The 24,679-nt window shown below is 51.5% G+C and overlaps 1 protein-coding gene across 5 annotated transcripts in view; it reads right to left on the bottom strand.

Moving 5' to 3' along the window:
* The window catches only part of TP53BP2 (tumor protein p53 binding protein 2), a 55,640-nt gene extending 31,236 nt beyond the window's left edge, over positions 1-24,404 (bottom strand). Inside the window, exons 1-2 of one of the 5 annotated variants that reach the window (XM_082704501.1) lie at positions 24,259-24,404; positions 1,414-1,561 (exon numbers count right to left, since the gene is read on the bottom strand). In XM_082704501.1, coding sequence (XP_082560627.1) covers positions 1,414-1,561 — 148 coding nt within the window. In that variant the 5' untranslated portion in view covers positions 24,259-24,404. Of the gene's footprint in view, positions 1-1,413; positions 1,562-14,052; positions 14,138-21,767; positions 21,801-23,161; positions 23,413-24,258 lie in introns of those variants that run through there. The other 4 variants (XM_082704499.1, XM_082704502.1, XM_082704500.1 and 1 more) reach the window with 4 other exon arrangements.
* Between the last annotated feature and the right edge of the window lie 275 nt (positions 24,405-24,679).

Genomic DNA, 24,679 nt, shown 5'->3' with positions numbered 1-24,679 from the left:
GCTTCCTCGCTCCCGACAGGGGCTTTCCATCATCTCAGTAAAGGGCACAGCACGATGATCTGTGGAATGCAAGGAGGCAGCCAGAAGCGGCCAGCAGTGCATTCATTCAGTCATTCAAGAAGCACTGACAGAGCAGCGTCGGACGCCAGGCCCTCTCCCTGAGCCAGGAACACTGACGCACAACACACGCAAGCCTCTCCTCTTAGGAAGTCTACATTCTAACGCATGTGTTTGGGCTACAGGAAGTCAAATGGCAAAAAAATAATGAACACACAAAACCTGGAGGATGAAATCAGGGTGGCTTCATGGCCACGGTAGCAGGATGCTCCAGGAGAGTCTCTGGGAGGCCAGAACACTCCGGCTGAGCTGCAGGCAATAGCACCTGGAGAGCGACACAGGCAGTGGGACAGGCTGGCACCAAGGGCCCTAAGGTGGGAAGGAGATTAGTTTCCTCGGGAACAGAAGGGAAGCTGCAGGCCAAGGAGAATGGTGCCCAAGGACAGTGACACAAACTTCACAACCCAAGGTCAGAAATTTAGATTTTTTTCTCAGGAGAAGAGAAAGCCACAGAGGAGTGGAAAGTTGGACTATCTCATTTTCATTTGAAAAGGATCATCTGGGTTTCTTTATGTGAATAGTCTAATCTAGTTCCTTTGTGAAGGGAAAAGAAGCAAGCAATTCAGGGAGTGAGCACAGGACCTTCCAGGATACCCAATTGTAAGAAAGCTGGCTGAAGATGACAAAGAGGCCTGGGAGGGAGGGAGTTTGGCTACAGGCAGGTATTACGAATGGTGTGGACCCAATTAACCCGGTATAACGGGTGCTGGGACCCTTGGCCCCCTGGGAGAGAAAGAAGCAGTGGGACATCACCCAGGCCGTACAGGAACAAGGCAGAAATTATGGAAAATTACTCACACGTCTACAAACTCCTGAGGGGCCAGAAAAAGACCAGGCTCTTCCATTTGAGAGCTCCAAAGAAATAGAGTGAGGGACTGATTTCAAAGCCTAAAATAATGCCTATGATTTCACCACTGCCTTTTGCCACCATGGTAACTCAACACTGAAGAGCTTTCCCTAAAAACCTACAAAAACCGGGAGAGGGCAAAGCAATCAGGACGTTTCTAATTCAGTTGAGTCACAGCACAGAGGAACCATTCCTCAAGCATTTCCCGCATCCAGCCCAGAAGCCCACCCTGCTGGGCCACCTGCCTGTCCTTGACCTTGTGTACTGGGTGCGGCGTCTTCACCATACTGCACAGAAGGACAAGAGCGGAAAGGCTGCCTACGTCACAGCGAAGCCAGCGAGAGAATGTCACACCCTGATGCACGTGCAAGTCCCCGGCTTCCCCGCAGAGACAACACGCATGCCGCCCACAGCCACATCTACACAGCAGCACCATCCGGGTCTCATACCAGAGCCACACCACACTTCAGCCAGATGGCACTCGCTCTCGCCGGGCTCTTTGCACAGATCCACCACATCTCTGCACATCGTCTCGGGGGTCACGGGGACCTCGGTGAAGTGCTGCTCGCTGTCACTGAGGTACACGGTGAGAAACATCTGCCAACAGAGAGAGACAGCTGCTGTCAGTGTCCATACTGTGCCTTTCACTCTTCAGTCCCCTTGGGTCCCCTTCCCTAGCCCCTGTGCAGAGCGGCATAGCAGTCCGGCCCCTCAGCGAGCAGTGCCCGCAGAGCCTCCAGGATCCTTGGGGTTCAGGCAAACAAGTTCACACAAAAGACCCAACAAAGACAGGCTCTGAGGCTGTATTTGTTATTCGTCTGCCAAATACTTACATGGTTCCTCATAGGTGCCAGACCCATGCTTGAAACAGACCCTCCTACCAACACTGGGAGATTCGGGGTAGCTGCGGGCACCCTTCCTCCGCCAAAGAGGCTGGAGACCTAAGAGTGTGCTGCTCTGAGATGGTGGATCTGGGAAACAGGACACACAGCCTGGAGGGAAATCTAGCATTCATACCACGTACTTCAACCACCTACTGAAAAAATCGTACTTATAAGGCTAAAATGGTTTTTTTTTAAGATTTTATTTATTTATTTGACAGACAGAGATCGTAAGTAGGCAGAGAGGCAGGCAGAGAGAGAGAGGAGGAAGCAGGCTCTCTGCTGAGCAGAGAGCCCGATGGGGGCTCGATCCCAGGACCCTGGGATCATGACCTGAGCCGAAGGCAGCGGCTTAACCACTGAGCCACCCAGGCGCCCCAAGGCTAAAATGTTTTAATCAAATACCTACATGACAGTCTAAGTCTTCATCAACAAGGTGTTAGCCGAGCAACGGGCTGTCAGGCTAACACTCACCCAGCCTCGCAGAGAAAATAAATCAGACAGCAGAAGATCTCCACCTCCAACCCACCTGCCACCTTTCTCCTAGTAAACACTGAGAGTAAAGAAAGCAAACTTTCACGCAGATAAACTATCCCCTGAAAATGTGAATCCCCAGTGCTGAAGAAACTGACCCAGCAAATAAACCGCAGATGGCAACCCATGAGCACCTCCTCCACGCAGGTCCGCGCGTATCTGGATAAAACACACACAGCCTGAAAGCAATCCCCCTGAGAGCACTGATCCTGCGAGAATAATTCTTCCCACGAAAGGAGAAGGCCAAGGCTTTGGTGGGTCCACTCTGGTCCAGCACACGTTCTATAACTGATTAATGGGCCACCAACATTGGGAAAAGTTGGGGGTTTAAGGCCACAGAAGAGCAGAATGAGTAGGACCCGCACTGGGCTCAGGCGGACATGGGCCCACCCACAGCCTCCCCCTGAGGCTCAGCCGTCCTCGCCCACCTCCAGAAAGCAGCACGAGGCTCTTCTCTGCAAAAACGCAGGGCCTGCTTGTGGAGTGATGGACACCAGCCAAGTGGTCAGGCCGGGTGCCGCAGGAGTGCGGTCAGGTGAGAGGAGGAGCCGGCAGGGGAGAACACCGCCCCACCCCAGGGTGAGCAGGCTCAGCACCAGGCACCTTGCAGCTCCTCCTTCACCTTCCACCACGTTTCCTTAAGGTCACCGCGTTCTTCCTTTTTCCAGCCAAAGCTCTCAACTCACAGGAACCCATGCAATGCACTGAGTCACCTGGCCCATGAGAGCACGCAGCAGGGAACCCAGAAAAATTAATACAGTGAATACAGGTGAACAGCAAATAAAACATGGGAAAAAACCATACGGCTTCCCAGGATGAACTGAGCAGCTTTCAAGCTAATCCTATGCGGTCCTTCCCCTCCCGACAAACTGTATTAATAAAGACACATCGTTCCAGGCTTCAACCAGAGAAGAAGGGAGTACTTTAAAACCACACAGAAAGCCTGAAGCCTTGTCAAAAATCACCTGGAAAAACATAAAAAAGATTGCCTATGCTCACAGACTTCCAGCCTGCCGGAGCTCCGACAAATCATAGGGCACATTTCATGACACTCCGGAATTCCACAGCGGCTCTCTGAGCTCCCCACCCACCCAACACTGTCTGCGAAGTTGAACACTTCAAAACCAGGAAGTGTCTGCGCTGAACACAGCAGACAAGTGTTTGTGGAACTGCAGGGATACCGAGAGCAGTCCCCACGGATCCTAGTACCCCACCCCCACCCCACCACACCCCACCCCCTGGGAGGAACGTGGAGGGGGGAGGGGTACTAGGACCCATGCGGGCTGCACAGGCAGCTCAGAAACTCACATCAACCCCAGGCGAGCAGAGCCAGCACAACTCTCTCTTTACCTATGAAGAAATCGACTTGCTACTAAAATGACAGGGTTAATTCTGCTCTTTGGATCCATTCTTTACTCTTCGGGCTGTTCCTTACAGCAGGAAAATATTAGGAAATGCTCTATGTAACCCAAACTTTAACAGGGATCTGGTCTTTTACTTTCTGGAAAACAACTGCTTCGTTTACTTAAAGGTATGATTACGAGTAAGAATGATGAGAGATGTGTTCTGTTTAAGGTTACCTTTCCCCACAAGCCCACAGCATTGCATGAATGGCAGGTGCATGAGCTGACCCATTACCACCTCCCGCGTGTGAGGACTCGCTCAGTGCTGACTGCAGGACCCGTGCTCACGTGCTTGGGCTGGTGGCTGGTACGTGGGTGGTGTGACATTCATTGCTCAGGACTCCTGGGCAAGAGGTCTGGGCTCTGCCTCCAAATCTGTTAATTATTAGCTAGACCTCCTTGGGGAAACCACGTCACCTCTCGGAGCCTCAGTTCCCATCTTCAAAGTTAAGAGTCTGGTGCTCCCAGCACTGCCACCAACTTCGGGGGTCAGCGTCAAAGCGCACCTTCCTACAACAGCCGGCACGCTACAGCCAGCGTTTGGGCCAGAGCAAGGGCCTGAACAAAGGCTGTGAGGAAGGATGGGTTTCGTAGGAAAGAGGGGCCTGGTGACAAAATGGGGAAGAGAGCAGCGCTGTGAGCGGCGCAACTCGGGAGACAGTAAACTCGGGAGGAAAGGAGGCTGCTCTGCTTTGTGGCTGCATCAGGCAGGGAGACGGGGAGGGAGGGGGCGCTGGTCTGGCTTAGAGGACTCGTGACATGCCCGAGCCAACACCTGCCACCACTGCCTCCCCAGGCCTCCTCTCCTGATCCCCTCCATCTCAGCCATCCTGCCCACCAAGCCTGTACACCTGCCCTGCTCTGTCTGCAGCTGGCCTGCCTGCTCCCCAGACCTGCAGGTCTGCACCGCCGTCCCAGCGAGGGTCTCCCCACTATCGCTGCCTAGATCCCGACACATGTGTGCACACGCACGCATGCATGCCTACCTCCCTGCTTTGGGCTCTCTTTGGCACGGTCCCTCAGGTACCACACTTCGTATTCGGTTAATTTGGCTTTACCCTCCATCGGCCCTTTTGGAATATCCGCAGTACGAAAGCTGGAGGTCTGTCTCTTTAGCGCCACATCCTCGGCCCTGCGGACCACAAAGCCCAGCACACGGCACGCACACAGTAGGTGCTTGTTTGGTCCTGCATGTTACAGGCTCCCCTCAGACTTGCTCTCACCCTGAGTCCGCCTCCATCTGTGCAGAGGTGCAGCAGAGCACACAGCTGCCACCGGCCACTCCGATGGAACAGAGCTAGTGTCCTCTTGGTCCTCCCACTGGCCCTAGCCAGCCATCGTCCTGCTTCCACACTTTCCCTTCATCTGGTACTGACAGGCCAGTGGCTCTACGGACTCGGTCCCATTGTGCAGGTTACCTTTACTGAACAGCTAACACAGCACACGGCCCAAAATTCAAAACAGGGGGAGCCGTGTGGAGAGGGGACATGGGTGCCACAGGCTTCTGCACAGGGCAAGGAGGGGAAGGCAGGCAGAGTGCATCTGCAGGGGCAGCAAGGGGAAAGGATTATAGGGGTGTCAAGGTCACTGCTCCTCAAACTGGGGTGCAGACGGCTGGGCTCCATCCTCAGTCTCTGACTGAGTGGATCCGGGAAGAGGGCCAAGATGCTCCATTTCTAAAAAGTTCCCATCGAAGAGCCCACTGGAGGCAAATGGTCAAGAGACAGAGACACTGGTGACTGCCAGGGAGCTGGGGGAGTGACTGCTAACAGCTACAGGGTTTCATCTGGGGCAATGAAAATGCTGGAGTGAGTGTGAGGGTTGCACAACCTTGTGGAAAGTCTAAAAACCACTGAACTGCATACTTCAGAATGGTGGTATGTGAGTCATATCTCAATTTTTTAAAAAAAGAGGTCCTTGGAGGATTCCAAGCAGGGTAGCGAAGTGATGTCATCTACAACACTGTGGCCGCTGTGGGAACAGATCCAGGGGACGACGCACACGCCATCTGAGAGGACATGCAGCGCCCGAGCTGTAGGGTGATGGCAGACACAGGGAAACGGCTGGATATGGATCTTTTACGAAGGCAGAGCCAGAGACATGCTTAAGGACAGCAGGCAGATATGAAAGGCAGGGAGAGACTGGTATGAACCTGATATGCTGTCTGGGTGCCCCCCCACCCCACTCCCCACCCCCCACTCTCTGGTAAGTGACACAGGGAGGTGAGGAGGGGGCCAGCCGGGGGAGCCTCCAGGGCAAATCGGAGGCATCCACCAGCCACCAGAAGGGATACGTTACACCAGGCAACCACAGAGGTGCCTCCCCCACCCACGCCACTGCTGGGTGGACGCCACTACCGCCGCTGGCCACAGTATTTATAACTGCTACTTCTCCCTCCTAGAAAAATATGAGTAAAACAAAGCAAAGGCATCCCAACTTTGAAATACACTTCTAAACCCATTTCAACCACTTTTAATTTTTTAAGATTTTATTTATTTATTTGACAAAGAGAGATCATAAGTAGGCAGAGAGGCAGGCCGGGGTGGGGGGAGCAGGCTACCCCCTGAGCAGAGAGCCCGATGTGGGGCTCGATCCCAGGACCCTGAGATGACCTGAACTGAAGGCAGAGGTTTTAACCCGCTGGGCCACCCAGGGGCCCTGATTTCATCCACTTTTAAATGTATTCATAAGTATGTCCCCAAGTTATAAAAGTTAAATATCATTTACATTAATATATCACTTATAATTTAAAATCTTTTAAGTTATAATCTGGCCACAATTATGGGCTTTAATGTGATAATTTATACCTATTTAAAATTTTATAGAAGAAGTGAATCAGGGAGTTTCTTAATAAATATCACTTCTCTTCTTCTTACTTGAAAGAGTAGCAAAAAAACAAAAACAAAAGAGAATCAAAAGAGAGGGCCAGCTAATCATCCTATTAACCTGAGAAAAAGCAGGTACATACATTCCTCACGTAGCCACCTTCCTTTTATCTCTGTTCAGAAATCTGCTGTGCTCTGAAAGGATAAAGAAAGTCTTAAAAAATGTAATTTAAGGGGCACCTGGGTGGCTCAGTGAGTTAAAGCCTCTGCCTTCGGCTCAGGTCATGATCCTAGGGTCCTGGGATTGAGTCCCGCATTGGGCTTTCTGCTCACCAGGGAGCCTGCTTCCCTTCCTCTCTCTCTCTGCCTGCCTCTCTGCCTACTTGTGATCTCTGTCAAATAAATAAATAAAAATCTTTAAAAAAAAATGTAATTTAAGGGGCGCCTGGGTGGCTCAGTGGGTTAAAGCCTCTGCCTTCAGCTCAGGTCATGATCTCAGGGTCCAGGGATTGAGCCCCACATCGGGCTCACTGCTCGGCAGGGGGCCTGCTTCCTCCTCTCTCTCTACCTGCTTCTCTGCCTGTTTGTGATCTATGTCTGTCAAATAAATAAATAAAATCTTTTAAAAAATGTAATTTAATTCCCTAAAAAGTGAAATAAAAACAAGATGAAGCTGTTTTTGCTTTGCTTTATTTTGTTCTGTTTAAAGTTTTATTAGCATGTTGAAAAAAATTTTTTAAAAAGAGATTTTAGCGGACTCTACCAACTAAGCCCGGCAGAGAACAATTTTAGCCTATAATTCACAAATTTTTTTAAGATAAAAAATAAAACTGTTAAATCTTGGGAATTTCCATCATCTGCTACCAAAACATCATAGAAGGAAAAAGCACACATTTTTGAAATAGTGTTGGTTACCCACTGTTTAGTTACAGGGCTGTTCACCACATCCTTTTCCACAAATGGGAAGATGGCACACACACACACAGGCAGGCAGGCAATTCACACACAGAAAAAAGCCTGGAATTGTATACACCAAGTTAACAGTAGTGATGCCAGGGTGAGAAGATTATGAAGGGACTTTCTGGGAGCTCAGCCATGCTTAAGTTTTCTAGAATGATTATGTACCACACACACAAGAAAACTGATATTTTAAGGAGCCAATGATGAAATCAGTAAGATGAACACAGGTCGCCACCGCCTCCCGGGGCCTTGCTGTGACACATACTGGAAGCATGTGCCCCATCGTGCTTTTCTGGGGCACAAGTGCTGCCTCAACTTTAGTCAGGGGCCACAAGAAACAAGTAGTCCAGAAACAGATCTTGGAAATCCAACACATTAGAACAGAACAGTGTTTGGCAATCAAAAGGGCTGCAGTGCGGAGACACTATGACATGGATGAACCTTGACAGCATTGTACTGAGTGACAAAAGCCTGACACACATAGGACGCGTCCCAAGGATTCAAGGGCATGGAGACAAAACGCCCATGAGCAGCTGCTAGGAGCTGGGGCTGGGGCGTGGGGTAACTGCTCAAGAGTTCGGGGTTTCCATCTGGGGTGATGGAAACGTTCTGGAATTGGTGGTGATGGTTACATAACCCCATGAAGTTACTAAAACTACTGCATCACACACTGCACAGGGTGAATTTCATGGAGCATGAACTGTATCACTATTTAAAGGGCCTACTGCATGCTTTGTGTAAGATACAAAAGCTCTCTTTTTTTCTTTTAAAGATTTTATTTTATTAATTTATTTGACAGAGAGTGAGAGTACAAGCCCGGAGACAGAGGGAGAGGGAGAAGCAGGCTCCCCGCTGAGCAGGGAGCCCAATGGGGGACGCGATCCCAGGACTCTGAGATCATGACCAGAGCCCAAGGCAGATGCTTAACTAACTGAGCCACTCAGGCGCCCCAGTTAAAAATCTCTTAAGGGAGATGAAATGTGCTTATGGAAAAATGAGACAATTTACTAAATAAAGTAAAGGAATGAGACTGAAGGTAAAATGGAAATTCAGGGGTGCCTGGGTGGCTCAGTAGCTTAAGCCTCTGTCTTCGGCTCAGGTCATGATCTCAGGGTCCTGGGATCAAGCCCCATCGGGCTCTCTGCTCAGCGGGGAGCCTGCTTCTCCCTCTGTCTCTCTGCCTGCCCCTCTGCCTACTTGTGATCTCTGTCAAATAAATAAAATATTAAAAAAAAAAAAAAAAAAAAAAGAAATTCAGGGTGCCTGGATGGCTCAGTGGGTTAAGCCGCTGCCTTCGGCTCAGGTCATGATCTCAGGGTCCTGGGATCGAGTCCCTCATCGGGCTCTCTGCTCAGCAGGGAGCGTGCTTCCCTCTCTCTCTCTGCCTGCCTCTCCATCTACTTGTGATTTCTCTCTGTCAAATAAATAAATAAAAGCTTTAAAAAAAAAAAAAACAAATTCAGAAATGAAAAAAACGCACATGATCAGAGACAGGCTGAGGTTTCAGCCCGGAGGCACAAATTAATGGAAAGCATAATAAATCAATAAAATAAAAGTAACCTTACTTCCAAATACATCATCTTTTCCTGGCATGTGTATTTTAAAATACCATATTCCCAAGAATGCAGAGACGGCTTCATCAGCGCCCTGGCCCAAAGGGAAGCACCCAAAAATGGGGCTACCAAGGAGGCTGTCATGAGAGTCGTGCCTGTTCTCATGGATTCAAGCTCTGGCTATTTCCTGAGAACCTCGGAGGTGAATTATTGTCACCAGGAAGAACGCAGCAACCATCAGGCCGAAGCTGCACGGCAGCCCTCATAGCCAGGACCAGGAACTGTGGAGGCACCTGAAAACGCATGCCATGGTGACAGGGTGACAGAGCAACGGAGTGACAGACCAGATGGCTCTTCTTCCCTTGGTACAGGTGAACACCCGCAACCCCTCCCAGGACCAAAGACATGCTAACTTCCTGCCAACTTGTAAACCAGGAACTTCATTTTTTTATAGCATGAGCCACAAAGAGAAGAGATTCCTTAAAACACGATCAACTCTAAAGTACCCTTCAGAGCAGAGAAGTAACAGGCGGCTCACAGGAGATAAAACACCGCAAAACCCACGAGGAAGTGATTGTTTTAACTAAACTGAAACGAGGCACCACTTACAGCTCTTATATCAGCAATTTGATTAAAAGATCCAACAGAGATGAGACTGTAGGACACTGACTCATTCGGACACGACTGCACCACATAAACTGTAAAAATCCATTTGGAAAGTAAAACGGGTTGTGTCAAAAGCCACAGAATTAGGTCTACCTCATGACCTTACTTGTAGGGATTTATCCCAGAGAAATAGCTGAAAGGAAGAAACATTCTATATGCCACAAGATTTTCCCTACAGGCTTAGATCTCCAAAGAGTAACATGGAAAACAAAATATCTGGCAACATGGCAAAGTTGGAAAACCTCCACTGGAAGGGTTAGAACCCAGCCGCCAACTCCCACAAATAATCTGATGTTGGGCAAGTGATGAGAGCAAGCCACGAAACAGCATCATGTGACATCGTAGATCAGAACCATCTATTTTTTTTTAAGATTTTATTTATTTATTTGACAGACAGAGATCACAAGTAGGCAGAGAGACAGGCCTAGAGAGACGGGCTCGCCACAGAGCAGAGAGCCCAATGCAGGGCTCGAACCCAGGACCCTGAGACCATGACCTGAGCCGAAGGCAGAGGCTTTAATCCACTGAGCCACCCAGGCGCCCCGATCAGAACCATCTAAAACCACAAACAGGAAAACTGGCTTGGAAAGAACATACGGGAGAGCGGGTACAGACGTCACTTTAAAACGTTCTCGATGTTAACATACTTTCAGGATAATCTCAATTTCAAAGTACACTGACTACAGACCATGATCAAAGAATGTGGAAATACTCTACTGAACGTGGCAGCCAGGACAAGGACTTCCGTCTGCTTTTTAAGCTGCTCGATGGGGGAGGAAAGGCTCGGAGAAGACAACATTCTGTCAGGGCCCGGCTCCCCACCCCAATCACCAGTGAGTCATGACATGCCCAAGTCACGGCCCTTCCAGAATCCCCAAGTCACAGACAACCTTCATTTAAAAACAATGGGTCACAGATTTATTTTTAAGAGCTCTGTTTTAGGGGTGCCTGGGTGGCTCAGTGGGTTAAGCCTCTACTTTTGGCTTAGGTCATGATCTCAGGGTCCTGGGATTGGGCTCTCTGCTCAGCAGGGAGCCTGCTTTCCCCCTCTCTCTTGCCTGCCTCTCTGCCTACTTGTGATCTGTCTGTCAAATAAATAAATAAAATCTTAAAAAAAAAAGAGAGAGAGAGAGAGAGAGAGAGAGCTCCGTTTTGGAGGACATGTATTCAGTGTGACTATGATGTTATGGTCTTAACACAAGAGTGACTCATCTTCACGGAGGCATTATCTCAGATAAAAAGTGGGAAGAGTCTTCCAGGAGGAAATACAAAAAAACAAAAAAAATTCCACAAAAACTGGTTAGGGCATTTATGAGAAATTTACTTTGTATCAGAGGCTACAGTTTATTCCTTTGATCTACAAAACCATGTACAGCTCCACAGAAAGGAAAAAGAACCGAGAGTCTAAGATCTCCTCGTCGTAGAAAGGAAACAAGGCTTTGTGATAGCAGCTTCAGGGTTCTGACTCAGAAAACCTTCAATCGCTCAGGTTTACCGAGGAGAGAAAAGAACACAAGAGGGGAAAACATGTCCCTTAGAGGAAAAGGAACAATCTGTGAGAAGGGTGACACAAATCCTCCCCAAACCTTAAAACTCTCAGGAACTCGGTGTCGGTGTCGGGAAGAAGCAACAAGACCGAGACAGGGGGGTGAGACCAGGAAGGAGTCTGCATGGTTTGGGGTTCAGCACTTGCCGGTGCGGGGAGATATGCAAGCCAACACCTCCTTTTTTCCTGGGCTTCACCCCACCCACCCAGAGCAACCCCTCCTTCAACACGATCCCAGTGAACAGGAAAAGAAGGAACAAACAAGAAACATCAGCCAAAGTTTCGTTGCACTGCTCAGGGGCACACAGCCCTTTGACCCAGCCGAGGCTGCGAGTGCAGAAGGGCTAGAAACGACCAAAGGGTTAGCCAAAGGGTTAGAAACGACAAGCCAGTCATCCCCACCTCCTGGGATCTTCCGCCAAGCCTCCTCACAGGCGGGCCTCTCCATGGGCCAGTGCTCTCCCCGGCTCCCTCCCCAGCCTGCATGCCCTTCCCCACTCCCCAGTGTACCCATGGGTAGCCACAGGGGTCCCAGGGGAACCTGGGGGGGAGGGGGCACACACCTCCCAGTGCTGCATCCTGGCCCTCAGAGACCAGCCAGGGCCTCGTGTCAGCTGTCAGGGCACCCTGGCTTCCCAGCCACGAGGACTCTGGCCTGGAGTTTCCTCTCAAGGCCACAGGAGACCGTGAGTCACGCCTACCAGCGCTCTGGTCAGATTCTGCGACATTTAAACCCACCCAGACGCTAAGTGCGCTGCTTTTTATTACAGCACTGTTTACAATCAGTCCATCAGTTTCCATCGGCCACATCTGAGTTAAAGAAAAAGCATAAAATCATCACCAATGGATTTTTTTTTACTCTTTTGGTCAGGACAGCAAGTTAGTAGAAGTTGGAAATCAACACCCCAGAAGTGTCAACAGCGAGCTGGACAACACTGAAGAGGGAGTCCCCCAGGCACCCAGTGTCATGCAGAGAACATGGTTATCCTCCAAGACCACCTCCATTCCAGAAAAAAATTATATAGCAAATACAAAGTGGTGACTTTGAGAGAAAAATCCTCTATGGAAAAATCGTGTTGTCTCAGAAAGCTGCCCGCTGCTCTCAGATGTCTGATCACATCCACACTAGGTGCCCGTGAGCCGACAGCACGGTCACCTCTGGGCCTCAGAGGACTGGTGTCCTCCTGACATCTGTCCCTCGGGAGAAGCTCCTGGCTCTGTCCCCTCCCAGCCCCAACTGCTTGTTGACCTAGATGCGTGTCCCACCTGCACCCATTAGGATTTCCTAAGCACCTACTAGGCCAGCCAGGTGCGGCCCAGAAAGGCAAGGGAGGAAACTAAGACATGGGGTGGTTCCCAGAGACACATCTGGACAGAGGCTGAAGGAGCCACCTGGAAACTCTGGGGGAATACGCCCAACACGAAGGCCACACATGGGAACGACCAGAAAGGGGCAGTATACCAGGAATGGAGGCAGGCACAAATAAGGGCCGGTTGACCAGGGCCCCGCAGGTGGAAAGCAAGCAGGCTTTCCAATTTCTAGTACAGCAGAGCTCACTAGAGGCGGGGTCTCAGAATCTGGTTGCCAGACCAGTGGCATCAGCATTATTGATAGGGGACCTGTCAAAGCAGAAAGTCTCAGTTGCAGCAACCCCCCTGGCAGAACTCCTGAATAGGAAGCCCTTGGGGTGGGCCCGCCACCCCACTACCCCACTAGTGAGAAGCGCGAGCTTTGTTATGTGCAAGGGTGGGAGGACCCTGCTGTCAATACTGTCCAGGTGACCAAGGCGCATGATGACCTGCCCTGCACACCTTAACTGTCACCGCACCAGGAGGCACCCCAGAAACAGAAACCGTGTGGGAACACCACACACTCGCCAGCACTCGCATTTATCTTTGCATAATTCAACTTTCAGGGAACTTCATTTACATCATGTGTTGCACAATCATGACCTCAAATCACCAAATAAGAAACCTAAAAACGCACACTTTTCCTCACTCATCTCCCTGGTTTAGCTCACCTGTTCCCTACACCCTGTCCCTTGGTGTCCACATCATCCCCATGCTTCTAGAATGATTCAGAGACCCTCCAGCTGCCTCCAACCCCTCCTACATGTAGGAGGGTCTCCAGCCACAAGGAAACTTTCTCTTGGCTTCTCTAAACCCACCCCCCCACCCCCTCCCACCCCCGACACACACAGTTGTTTACAGCCCTGTCTCATCTGCCTCGCTGTGTATAAATTCCTTGAGGACAGAGGTGTTGACCCTGAAAGGCTTCCTCCACCCCACAGGCTATCTCAGACTTCACACACACAGCAAGTTGACAGCACTTGCCCCAAGAGGTGACAGGCGGGGGCAGCTGCAGGGCCCGGGGGTCCGAGCTCCGCGGCCCAGGACAGTCAGCAGGAACAAGAGCAGGGGCAAGAGCAGGGGCTGAAGCTAATGTGCCGTGAAACTTCGAAGGGAGCCTTCCCAAACCAGACTGGGCTCAAAACGGGAAACAAGGCATTCTGCTCAGAGTAACTGAAGAAATCTGTTCTCTCCTGTTCAACCACGCCCCTAAGCCCAACTTGGATCTCAAATTCCAATCACACGCAGCAGAGCAACTCCCATTAGGCCATCTGCTTTCAGTATCTGCCGTAAACAGAGAGAGCAAAAAGGAACTAAACACGGTCTGTAAGTAGGTCAGTGCCAGCCCGAACCCCACTCTCCGATCTTACTTCCTTCGCACTGAGCATGGCTGCTTCATGGGTGCAAGAACCGCTGCACGGAAAGGCACTTTTTCATCCTACGTCTTGCTTTCCTCCACTATACACATTATGTCTCAGACCCGCCCATGAGGCCATGAGATCAACCAATCCACTGCCCCCAGGTCCCCCCCTTCTGCCTTTGCATTTTGTAATCAAAGTGTTCCTCCATTCTCAAAGAGTCTAGTTCTGGGAACTCTCTAAGAAAGCCCAAAAGCCAATCGTGGACATAACTATAGGTGGCGAGAACTACCCTCACCAAAGACCCTCGAAAGAAAGAACACTCAGGGGCACCTGGGTGACTCAGTCGGTTGAGCAGGCGTCTGCCCTCAGTTCAGGTCATGATCCCAAGGTCTTAGGATCAAGTCCCACATGGGGTTCCCTGCTCAGCGGGGAGTCTGCTTCTACCTCTGCCCCTTCCCCTGCTTGTGTTCTCACTCTCTCTCTCTCAAATAAATAAATATAATCTTTAAAAAAAATGAAGACCATTCATGCACTCCAGCAATATCAGGTCCCCACTGAGTGTCAAACAGTGTGCCAAGCCTCCCAGAGCTGGAGGGGCACCGCGGGGTGGCAAACAGACGGGCCGCACATGGGAGCCTCCCCGGGTAGGCACACACAAGGTCCGGGGAAAGCAGGAAGCAACCATTCCCTTTCAAGGAGCGCCATGGAACTGGAAACTGAAGGCTGAGTGAGACAAGCAGGAAGAGGAACATCCAGACCGGAAAACCTCATCCCGGGCAGAGGCCAGCAGCGCACGAACACAACGTCACTGCGGTCCCAGAGCTGGTGCAGCCGGAGGGCAGGAGCAAGACTGGACAAATACACAGGGACCAGTCAGTGCTCAACCCGTGGGGCACAGACGTGCTGCAGAAACTGTCAGCGTGCACACTTGGCGTCACCCTCCCCCCTCACACACACAGTTACCGCGAGGTCAGAGGGCACAGGGCATGTCATGAACAGAAGCATGGAATAGAGGACAACCTGCCGTGAGCAGAAGGAACGCAGACGTCCGACCCCACCAGCAGTCCTCACACAGATCCCCTGGGGGGCACCAACAAGGCAGGAAGCGCATCTTCTGGAACAGGTACACAATTCCAACAGCAGGCCAGAGAGTGGTGGCACAAGCAGATGCTGACTTGTTGGGTGTTTTGTGTCTTTCTATCACTTGCACTGAGAGGCTCAGTATTTGGATGGTGAGGCTCGGAAAAACATGAGCAGGTACTCTTTAGAGTTGAGGCAGCTCTAACCCTTATCTCCCAGATGGCTGGCTACTATGTATTTGTCAATAAAAGGAAGATATCTCTGATTTTAAAAAAACAATCGGTAAAGGGACTTAGAGGTGAGCCTGTCAGAAGCTGCCAAGGCCATAGAGTCATGGGGTCAAAAGGACAGCTGTTGTCAAACATTTTTAAGGTTAGGGCTTCCTTCAGAAACTGGACTTGCCCAACTTGGTTTTAAAGAACCACAGTAACTGTGTGCTCCTCTCGAGCTCTTCAGAGCTCTGGGATTCTAGACAAAGTCTGGTTTCTCTCTAGACCCACAGGAAGGAGCCTGTGCAAGGGCGGCAGTCCTCCCTGCTCCTGCCTGGTCTTACTCCCCACCCTGGGGAGGCACTGCTGCTTCTCTCACCTCAGGCCTTCCCCAGGGCACAAGCGCAGAGCACTGAAGCAGGTGACACACATGTCCATGGAGTTAGTGGAAATCAGTGAAGGGAAACCCCACCAGAGTGGATTCTGGATGCAGATGGGGAGGAGGAGCCGCACCACTCAAGGTAATCATGGACCCACCAGAAGAATCCCAAATTCCAGGACCCCATAGGGAAAGGCTGGCACCACATCTCCTACAGGAAGTGAGCTCCCCAGGAGTGTGGTCGGGGATAAACCACCATCACCCCAAACTCCAATGTTTTTCCAGTGGACTTTGCTTCAGAACCCTCCCAACTTCCTCCTTCTTATCCACAAAACCACATTCCTCTCCCTCGTGTGTTGGACTTGCCTGTGGTCTTGCCATAGCTTGCGTGTTCCAAACTGCAATTCTCTGCTATTCCCAAATAAACCACTCTCAGGGGGAAAGTGACTGTTTTATTTAAGGTTAACAAGCTCACAACTAGTCACACTACCAGCTGGGCCCTCGCTGTGCTAAGGTATGGCTCTTCCTCCTTTTAGACGGCTGGCTGTGGACCTTCCTCAGGGGGCCTCAAGAGGCCTTTCTTCTCCCCGCAGCCCCGGGCCGATTCCCTCGGGCACCTGCACAGCCCACCGCCCACACCAACGCAGGAGTCTTCCCTAGTCAATGAGATGTGGTCCCTTCTCCTGCTGCCACTCCCCCGGGGGACTACTGCACCCCACCTCAGTGCCACCTGAGCCCATTTCCCCTCTCAGCACCCTCTCCGCTGTCCACGAAGCACCAGCCTCCCGGGCTGCACTGTGTCCTCCAGGCCTGCGCCCGCGGCCCAGCGTCTGCCCACATGACATACAGGACCAGCTCCTCTTGAGCACTTGGGTCCCAGCTGAACTGTCACTTCCCCGGTCCCCCAGTATAAAGCTGCCATCCCAGCGGCAGGATCCTACTGGAATCCCACTCCCCTTGTGTTTCTCTCTTATTCTCCCCGTCCTCCCCCACCACCACTACCCCCCACTCACCTCCACGGGAGGTAAGCTCCCTGGACCTGGTCTTATCCTCTCCTGTATCCAGGTTCTCAGAACAGTGCCCAGAACATGGCGGCCGGGCCCCATGTATCTGCAGAGCAGATGCTGGCCCGAACAGCCACCAAACACAACCCACAGGTTAATACAGAAAGACAAAGAACAATGATCTAAGGTGATTTCATCCAAAATCAGTCTCTGGGGGGTGTCTGGGTGGCTCAGTTGGTCCCTAGCATGGGGTTCCCCATTCAGCAGGAGTCTACTTCTCCTTCTGCCCCTCTCCCCAACAACCCCACCCCCAGCTCATGCTCTAGTGCGCTCTTGCGTGCTCTCTCTCTCAAATAAAATCTTTAAAAACCAAACCAAACCAAACCAAATCAGGCCCTAGTTTACACGTGACAAATTCATCTCAATAAACTGGATCACTACTCCTCACTACAGAGCCAGCACTGTCCCTCAGCGTCCTCCCCTACTTCCCAGCAGCAGTGGCGCGCATCAGGTCACTGCTGTACCACTCCGCCCCTGGAGCCAGCTGAAGGCTGGGGACGGCACTGTCCCCACAGACGCTGTACGTCCCCCCATCCTCCGCGTCTCCCAGTGCACCCATCCACTTCTGTTCCTTCTCCCTGTTTACAAACATCTTCCAGAGAATGAGGACTCCACATGTCTCCTTCAAACGGTGGCTCCTACCCCCAACCCCACCAATGCTGTGCAGGGGCTGAGATCTCCATGGAGTGTTAGAGGCACAAAGACAACACGTACTGAGGTGTTTCTGTGGCACGGGGACAAGGTGGTCACCTCCCTGTCATTCGAAACTTTCTCATCTCACCCAGTTTAGGTTTAAATGTGGAAAGATATCTATTCTCCTTTTGCAACTTCAAAAACAATTGTAGTTATGTTCTAAACACTTCATACTTAGTAGAGCTTGGGGAGAGGTTCACAATCCGGGACGGCATATCCCACCAACAGGCCCTCGTATGCTGTCCCCACAGAGCTGGACAGAGGCCGCACAACACAGGAGCGCCAAAAACGGCATGGAGTTAGCTTCAGAGTTTTTAACCAGTGCCACAAACTATCACAGATTACCAAGAGATAAAGGTCTATAGTATTCCTTAAAAGCTTCAGGGAAAAAAAAAAAAAAACAGGTTTTGTCCTACTGTTTCTACAGTTGGGGGAGAGGGGACAGGAACTGGAGAGAAAATAGTTCTTCCTAGAAACAGTATATGAGTAAATGACCCTCCCTCCTCATGCCTTCCAGATAAATAAATTCCCTTTAAGTTAACTGTTAAAATACAAGCACCTGTAAGCTTGTGCTAATGTTCTTTAGAAAGTCTAAACCACTTCCCTGAAACAGGGAAACATACAGAAAATCTTAATGCATTTCAGCTTTTAATGAATACAACGCAACAAATCTCACTACAGCACACAAAATGTGAGGTATTTGCCACATTTTTTTTTTAAAGAGATGATTTAACAGCCTTTGAGAACTACAATTCTATAAAGCTAAAGAACTTACCTTAAACTTTATCCTGGAGTCAAACCAAGCTAAGTTGCTACATTACTACTCAACAAGGAGAAATTCTTTCACCTTGTGGTATAATCCTATGAATACAACGTTCTAAAGCTGTAACTCAAAAGCTTTTTAATTTCAACACATAATTTCAGTTTGAAAGATATATGCAAATAAGACCACCCTTTCACAGGAAAATAATACAAGTATTTAAGCAGAAGTCCTGCCTCTGGTCTGTAAGTTGCACAAGGTGGTTTCCTCTAGAAACACAGATCCTACCAACCAGCCCTCAGACTGCCAAAGAAGATGCGGCGAAAACCCAATTTTTTTGTCCTAGACTCCCCTAACTAGAAGCTCACCCAATCGGGTATTATCTTACAGCATCACAGAATAACTAGAAATAATTAGGACACTCTGCAGCCCTAGAAAATGCCACAAACTTAAAACTTAAATCATGCTCAGGTCAACTGAGCTTTTGAAAATGATCTGTCCTTTTCTTAGAGTCATGATCTGTATCAGGGCCACACGATGAGACTCGATCAAAGAGAACACTAAACTAAGGGCCTGGGAAACTCATTTCCCAAGTCATTAAGGTTAAACAGGACATCATGATTTCATTTGAAAGTATTAATGCAGGGGCACCTGGGGGGGCTCAGCCGGTGTGACGCGTCTGTCTGCTTTGGGCTCAGGTCGTGCTAGGGGGTCCTGGGACCTGCCTCTCCTTCTGCCTCTTCCCCCACCCCCACTTGTGCTTTCTTGCCTTCTCTCTCCCTCTCTGTCCAATAAACAAATTAAAAAAATTTTTAGTTAAGTGCAAATGTAAACAGGAAGCTGCAAATATGTGATTGCAACGTAAAGTTACTCTTTGGGCTACTTTGCCAAACTGCCCGCCATGTCAGTGCTGTGGCCACCAGGCCCATGTGGCTACTTAGATATATAATTCACACTAAATAATTGTTTGAAGACCAGTTGTTCATCCCACCAGCCATATCTCAAATGCTGTACCTGCAGGTAGCTGGTGGCCACCACAGGGGAAGGCTGGTGGCCACCACAGGGGACAAGACAGACACAGCACAATTCTGTAACAGCCAGAAATGTGTGTAACACATAGTATCTACCATAGAGACAGGCAAATTCAAGTCCTCCGACCTTCCGTGGGGCACGACACAATACCTCGTGATTTTATGGACAGTTTTGTTTGTTTTTATTCACCATTTCGATAGCAGGCACAAACAGGAATTTTTGTAAAGCTACATCTAAAAGAAGCAGTGAACAACGCTTTGAGAGTTGGCTAACTCATAAAGACATTTTTGAATACAGGCTCTGCTTACATACAATGGCTTTGCAAAATAAAAGTAATGAAAAAACATAGCTGGTATCATTTTGAATAGTTGAGAAATTTTGTTTGCAATAATTATCTCCCTCTATCTGATAATCAAATACAGTGAGGAAGGCTCAACTAAAGAGCCATACTCAACCTACAAACGATGCTTTCTGCGATGAGGAAAATACGGTGTCAAGTAGGAGAAGTTAATCAGTTTCTTCTTACCAAGTGGTAGAAATATCAGAGAATCAGAGATGCTTTGGTGGGTATCTGAAAATGGGTGTTAATTATCACTCCCGCTCCGCCGCACCCTATCATTACCTCTGCCCTGATACTCAGCTGTTTGCCTACTTATTTTTAGTTAGCCTACTAAAATGCACCTTCCCCCTATGGTTTTGGGTCCAATTATCACTTCATGTCCCACATGAAAATCACTTACTTCTCTACCATTTGGTGAGAAAATACACAGACACCATTTATTTGCACATTTTTAATATAATGCTGTCTAAACAGCAAGCTGTTATCTTTAGAATGCCTAGAAGAGCAAATCAAGGAATGTGCTTAGTGCCAGAGAACCACACAAGCAAAAATGGTTAAAATGGAAACTTTTGTTATGTACATTTAACCACTACAACGAGAAAAAAAAAAGCACAAGACAACTATCTACATGCTGAGACAATCCATTTTTTCAGAGGAAGCACACAGCTTTTCCCAATAAATTGGTTAGAATTTTTCAAAGTAAGAAAATATGAAACTTCCCTCAACGTTAAAATTAAAATCCAAGTATACTGAGGTGCCTAGGTGGCTCAGTGGGTCAAAGCCTCTGCCTTCAGCTCAGGTCATGATCCCAGGGTCCTGGGATCGAGCCCTACATCAGGCTCTCTGCTCTGCAGGGAGGCTGTTTCCTCCTCTATCTCTATCTCTATCTCTCTCTCTCTCTCTCTCTCTCTCTCTGCCTGCCTCTCTGCCTACTTGTGATCTCTATCTGTCAAATAAATAAATAAAATCTTAAAAAAAAGTCCAAGTATATTAAAAGCCAAAGATGAGAAATATATTTAAGAAAATGGGTTTATTTTCCAGTACCCAAGAAGCAACAGGATAAAGACACACCTAACACAATGGCACTACATGAAAACTTGCCTCCCGTTTGTAGGACCCCAGGTGAAACCCCTGGTTTCACCAGGATTACAAATCCCACATAAACTGGACACGGTACTGAGTGCTTCAAGACTAGCAACCCTAATCCTCCAACCCCCTCTAAGACCTCCGTAGGATCATAATCCCCATTTTACAGATGCTGAACCTGAGACAAATCACTTTTTAAAAGAAGATAGTTCTTGGGGCGCCTGGGTGGCTCAGTGGGTTAAAGCCTCTGCCTTCGGCTTGGGTCGTGATCCCAGGGTCCTGGGATCAAACCCCGCACTGGGCTCTCTGCTCAGCCGGGAGTCTGCTTCCTCCTATCTGCCTGCCTCTCTGCCTACTTGTGATCTCCGTCTGTCAAATAAATAAATAAAATCTTTTTTAAAAAATAAAAGACGATGGTTCTGGTCACAAAGGTCGAAGCTGAAGTAGTGAGGTCCTAGCTGCTCCTGGCTTCGGCGCTGCCCCCACACTGGGAGTCTGGGCTGAGGGCGATCTGAGGAACCATACCACTCACTAACACAGAGTCTCCAGAGCAACATAACCTTTCATAGATTCTGGTCATCTGGTATACAGCAGGGACAAGGAAAACTCTGCTAAGTTTTAAGAAAGCCCAAAGGATATCTTGACATGAAACCATCCTTAAGATATCCCATTGCAAAAACCAACACTTATCTTGCTCCTATTTTTAGGAAAATTCAGAGACAACCTGCAAAAGCCATTTCAAGAGAAATATAAAAAAGGTGGGGAGGGAAGAATTGTAAACCGAAGGGATAAATATTTCAATAGCAAACTCCTTCACCTTCTTCCATGGTCCATATTTTAATACGTGGCATTTGCATCACAAACCTGACTTTGTAACCAGGTATTAAACTAAAACAGGATGCAGAACGCTCAACACTTTCCAATTCCTTGAATCCTGGCAGGACAAAATACCCCAAACCATTGAAAATCAATGAATCCGGATAAACTAAGTTTGCCCAGACTGTGAACATTTAGGATGCCCTCCCATGACTTTGCGGGAGGGGTGAGGGTGAGGGTGGTGAACCCGGACGACCACGACTACCTGTAACTGCAAGTGAACACGATTGTCCTCGCTCCATTCTACAGATGGGGTAATGCGGTAAAAGTTGCCAGCTTCTTTGTCTCAGCACACGAAGCCATAAGGAAACAGCAAGGGCCACAAAATGACCCCTGGTCCGGGGGAGAGGCGCGAGCACAACTTCGCGGGGCGCAGGGGACACAGGCACGAGCCCCCAGCCCAGCACCCCCTCCCACTCCCACCGCGGGCGCAGAAGAAAAGCACCACTTCACTCCAGCGTCAGCCCTGGGGGGCCAGAGCGGGGGCGGCGGGGGGAGGGGGTAGTCTTCAGGAGCGGGGACTCGGAGGGTTGGTTGGGGGAGACCGGAGGTTCTAAGACTGGAGGCCAGGTTCGGAGGATTCAGCGGGTTGGGGAGTCGGGGGTCTCGTGGGGCCAGAGGCTGGGGGCCAGGAGGTCCAGGGTCTCGTAGGGGGGCGACTCGGGGGTGCCGGAGATCAGAGTCGGGGGGGTGCTGGAGGATTCGGGGGTTTCAGGGGGCCGGGAACTCCGAGGGGTGGGTGGACAAGGGGTACGGGGAGGGCCGGCGGTTCGTGGGGGTTTGGGGGGTTCAGGGGATTCATGGGGCCGGGGAGTCGAGGAGGAACAAGGGGAGACCAGGGGTTCGTGGGGGTTGGGGGGGATTCAGGGATTCATGGATCCGGGGACTCGGGAGGGGGAACGGGTGGGCCAGGGGTTCGTGGAGGGCTGGGGGTTTCGGGGGATTCATGGGGCCGGGGACTCGGGGGATGGGAGTGGAGGTTCGTGGGGGGATGGGGGCTCCGTGGGTTCGCGGGGATTTTGAGGGCGGGGCATCGGGGTGGGGGGCTAGGGAGGCTTCGCGGGATTCTGGGGCCGGGGACTCGGTGGGGGGGGGGGTGACGACGGGGTGTTCATGGAGGGATGGGGGCTCAATAGGACTTGGGGGATTCGCGGGGCTCGGGTAAGGGGGCCGTGGACCGAAGGCGCCGCGGGCACTCACGTCTCCCGCGATCCGACACTCGGGCTGCCACCGCACACCGAGAGCGAAACCCAACCAAAACTAAGGCAAGGGCAAGTTTGATGCCTGTTTCACAAAAAGTTTTTTAAAAAGACAAAGCAACCGAGACTCCGGGCCCCTGTTCTCGACGCTCAAGGAGCGCACCAAGTGAGGACCCCGGCGGAGACCGGAGTAAACTTTCGGCGGCTGCCTGCCAGCGGCTCACCCCGGCTGGGGGCCGAGGGCTGGGGGCTGCGCCGGGGGGTGAAGGGGGCCGAGGGTGGGGGCTGGGCCGGGGACCGCGGCCTGGGGACTCGGAGTCGGGCCGCGCCGCCCGCAGCCCGGCTCGGCTCCCGCGCCCGCCCGCGCCCCGCGCACTTCCGCGCCCGCCCGCACGCTTACCGGCATCATCTTGGACCCGAACCGCATGGGAGCCGCGGCCCGGGCCGAGCGGGGGACCCGGGTCTCGGGAGCCGGGGGCGGCAGTGCAGGGCGAGGCTCCCGGAAGGCCGCCGACCTGTTGCGAGGCGGCCGCGGCGTGGGCGGTCCGCCGAGCCCTCCCCGCAGGCGGGGGCGCCACCGAGCCCCGGGCCCACCCCCAGCTGCCCCGACGCGGCTTTGTCTCCTCCGCGCCCGCGACGGCCCGCGCGCCCTCTGCGCTCCGCCCCCCGCGCGCGGCGGTGGGGGCGGGGCGGTCCGGGAGCGCGCCTGCGCGGCGGGGCCGGGAGCGCGCCTGCGCGGGCCAGGCTGGGGTGGCTGGCACGGCGGCCCGCTGGGCGCGGGTTCGCGGCCTCCGCCTACAGCCCTTTGCCCGTAGCCCAGGTTCCATGGGAAAACTCTTGTCTGACTCGCTTTCACTAAGTAAAGGAATACACTAAAAATGACTTCAATGGAAGAGCGTAGATATTTTTGCTATAGTCAATAAACAAGCCTCCAAAACGGTTTAAAGTGTGCCGAGCAGCCTTGCAAGGAACCGCTTTTCTGCGGCTCTAGCCGGTCCGGCCCTCCGCCTGTAGGGGGGCGCGCTTCCCCAGCCCCGCGGCGGGCGCGCGCTGGGGGAGGGGCGGCGCGGCCTCGCCGAAGCCCCGGTCCGCGTGGCAGCCCCAGAGGAGGATGGGCGCTCCAGTGGGGGAACAGCTCCGGTGCGGGGCAGTCCCCGAAGGGGGGCTCCGGGGGAGAGCTGGGGGGGCAGCCCCGTGGTGGGGACTCCGGGGAAGAGCTGGGGGCAGCCCCCGTGGTGGGGGCTCCGGGGAAGAGCTGTGGAGCAGCCCCCGTGGTGGGGGGGGCTCCGGGGAAGAGCTGTGGAGCAGCCCCCGAGTTGCGGGCGCTCCAGTGGGGGGCCCTCCCGAAGTGCCTCCTCCGCAGCGAGGCTGAGAAGTGAGGCCAGCGAGGAGAGCACCTGCCAGTGCCCAGCTCCAGGACGGGCAACTCTTTTTGGGTCCGGCAACCCCTTCCCAGGTACCCCTAAACCCTGTGTTGCGCACCAACCCCCTTCATACCGGAAATAGTGAAGAGCGCCTGATTCCATTTGAATGCAAACGTCTCCAAACCTGCTGTGTGAGGTCTAGGTAGGTTGGGCGGACCGTAGTCCAGAGTTAAGCAAAGCGGCTCTGTGGCTGCGTTGGTTCAGTACTCATCCATCGCCTGCCGCCTGTTCTGAGCGCTGCCGTACGCCGATGCACAGAACAAACATTGGATGAGCGGTGAAACCAATAGCGAAGTGTATTAATAATCAATGATTACACAAATTACCAGGACGGTCCTAAGGACAAGACTGAAGGAGGTCGGGGGAGGAGCCTGCAGGTACAACTCTTAAGAGGGTGGTCCAGGAGCACCCCCCAGGACAGAAGGCTTCCAGGAGGAGGCACTGGCCAGTGCTAAGGCCTCCGGACAGCCTGTCTGCGTCGGGCGGGGGGGGCG

The sequence above is a fragment of the Mustela nivalis genome, assembly GCF_964662115.1.
Source record: "Mustela nivalis genome assembly, chromosome: 16".
NCBI classification, from domain to species: domain Eukaryota; kingdom Metazoa; phylum Chordata; class Mammalia; order Carnivora; family Mustelidae; genus Mustela; species Mustela nivalis.
This window is presented reverse-complemented; position numbering and strand designations above follow the sequence as displayed.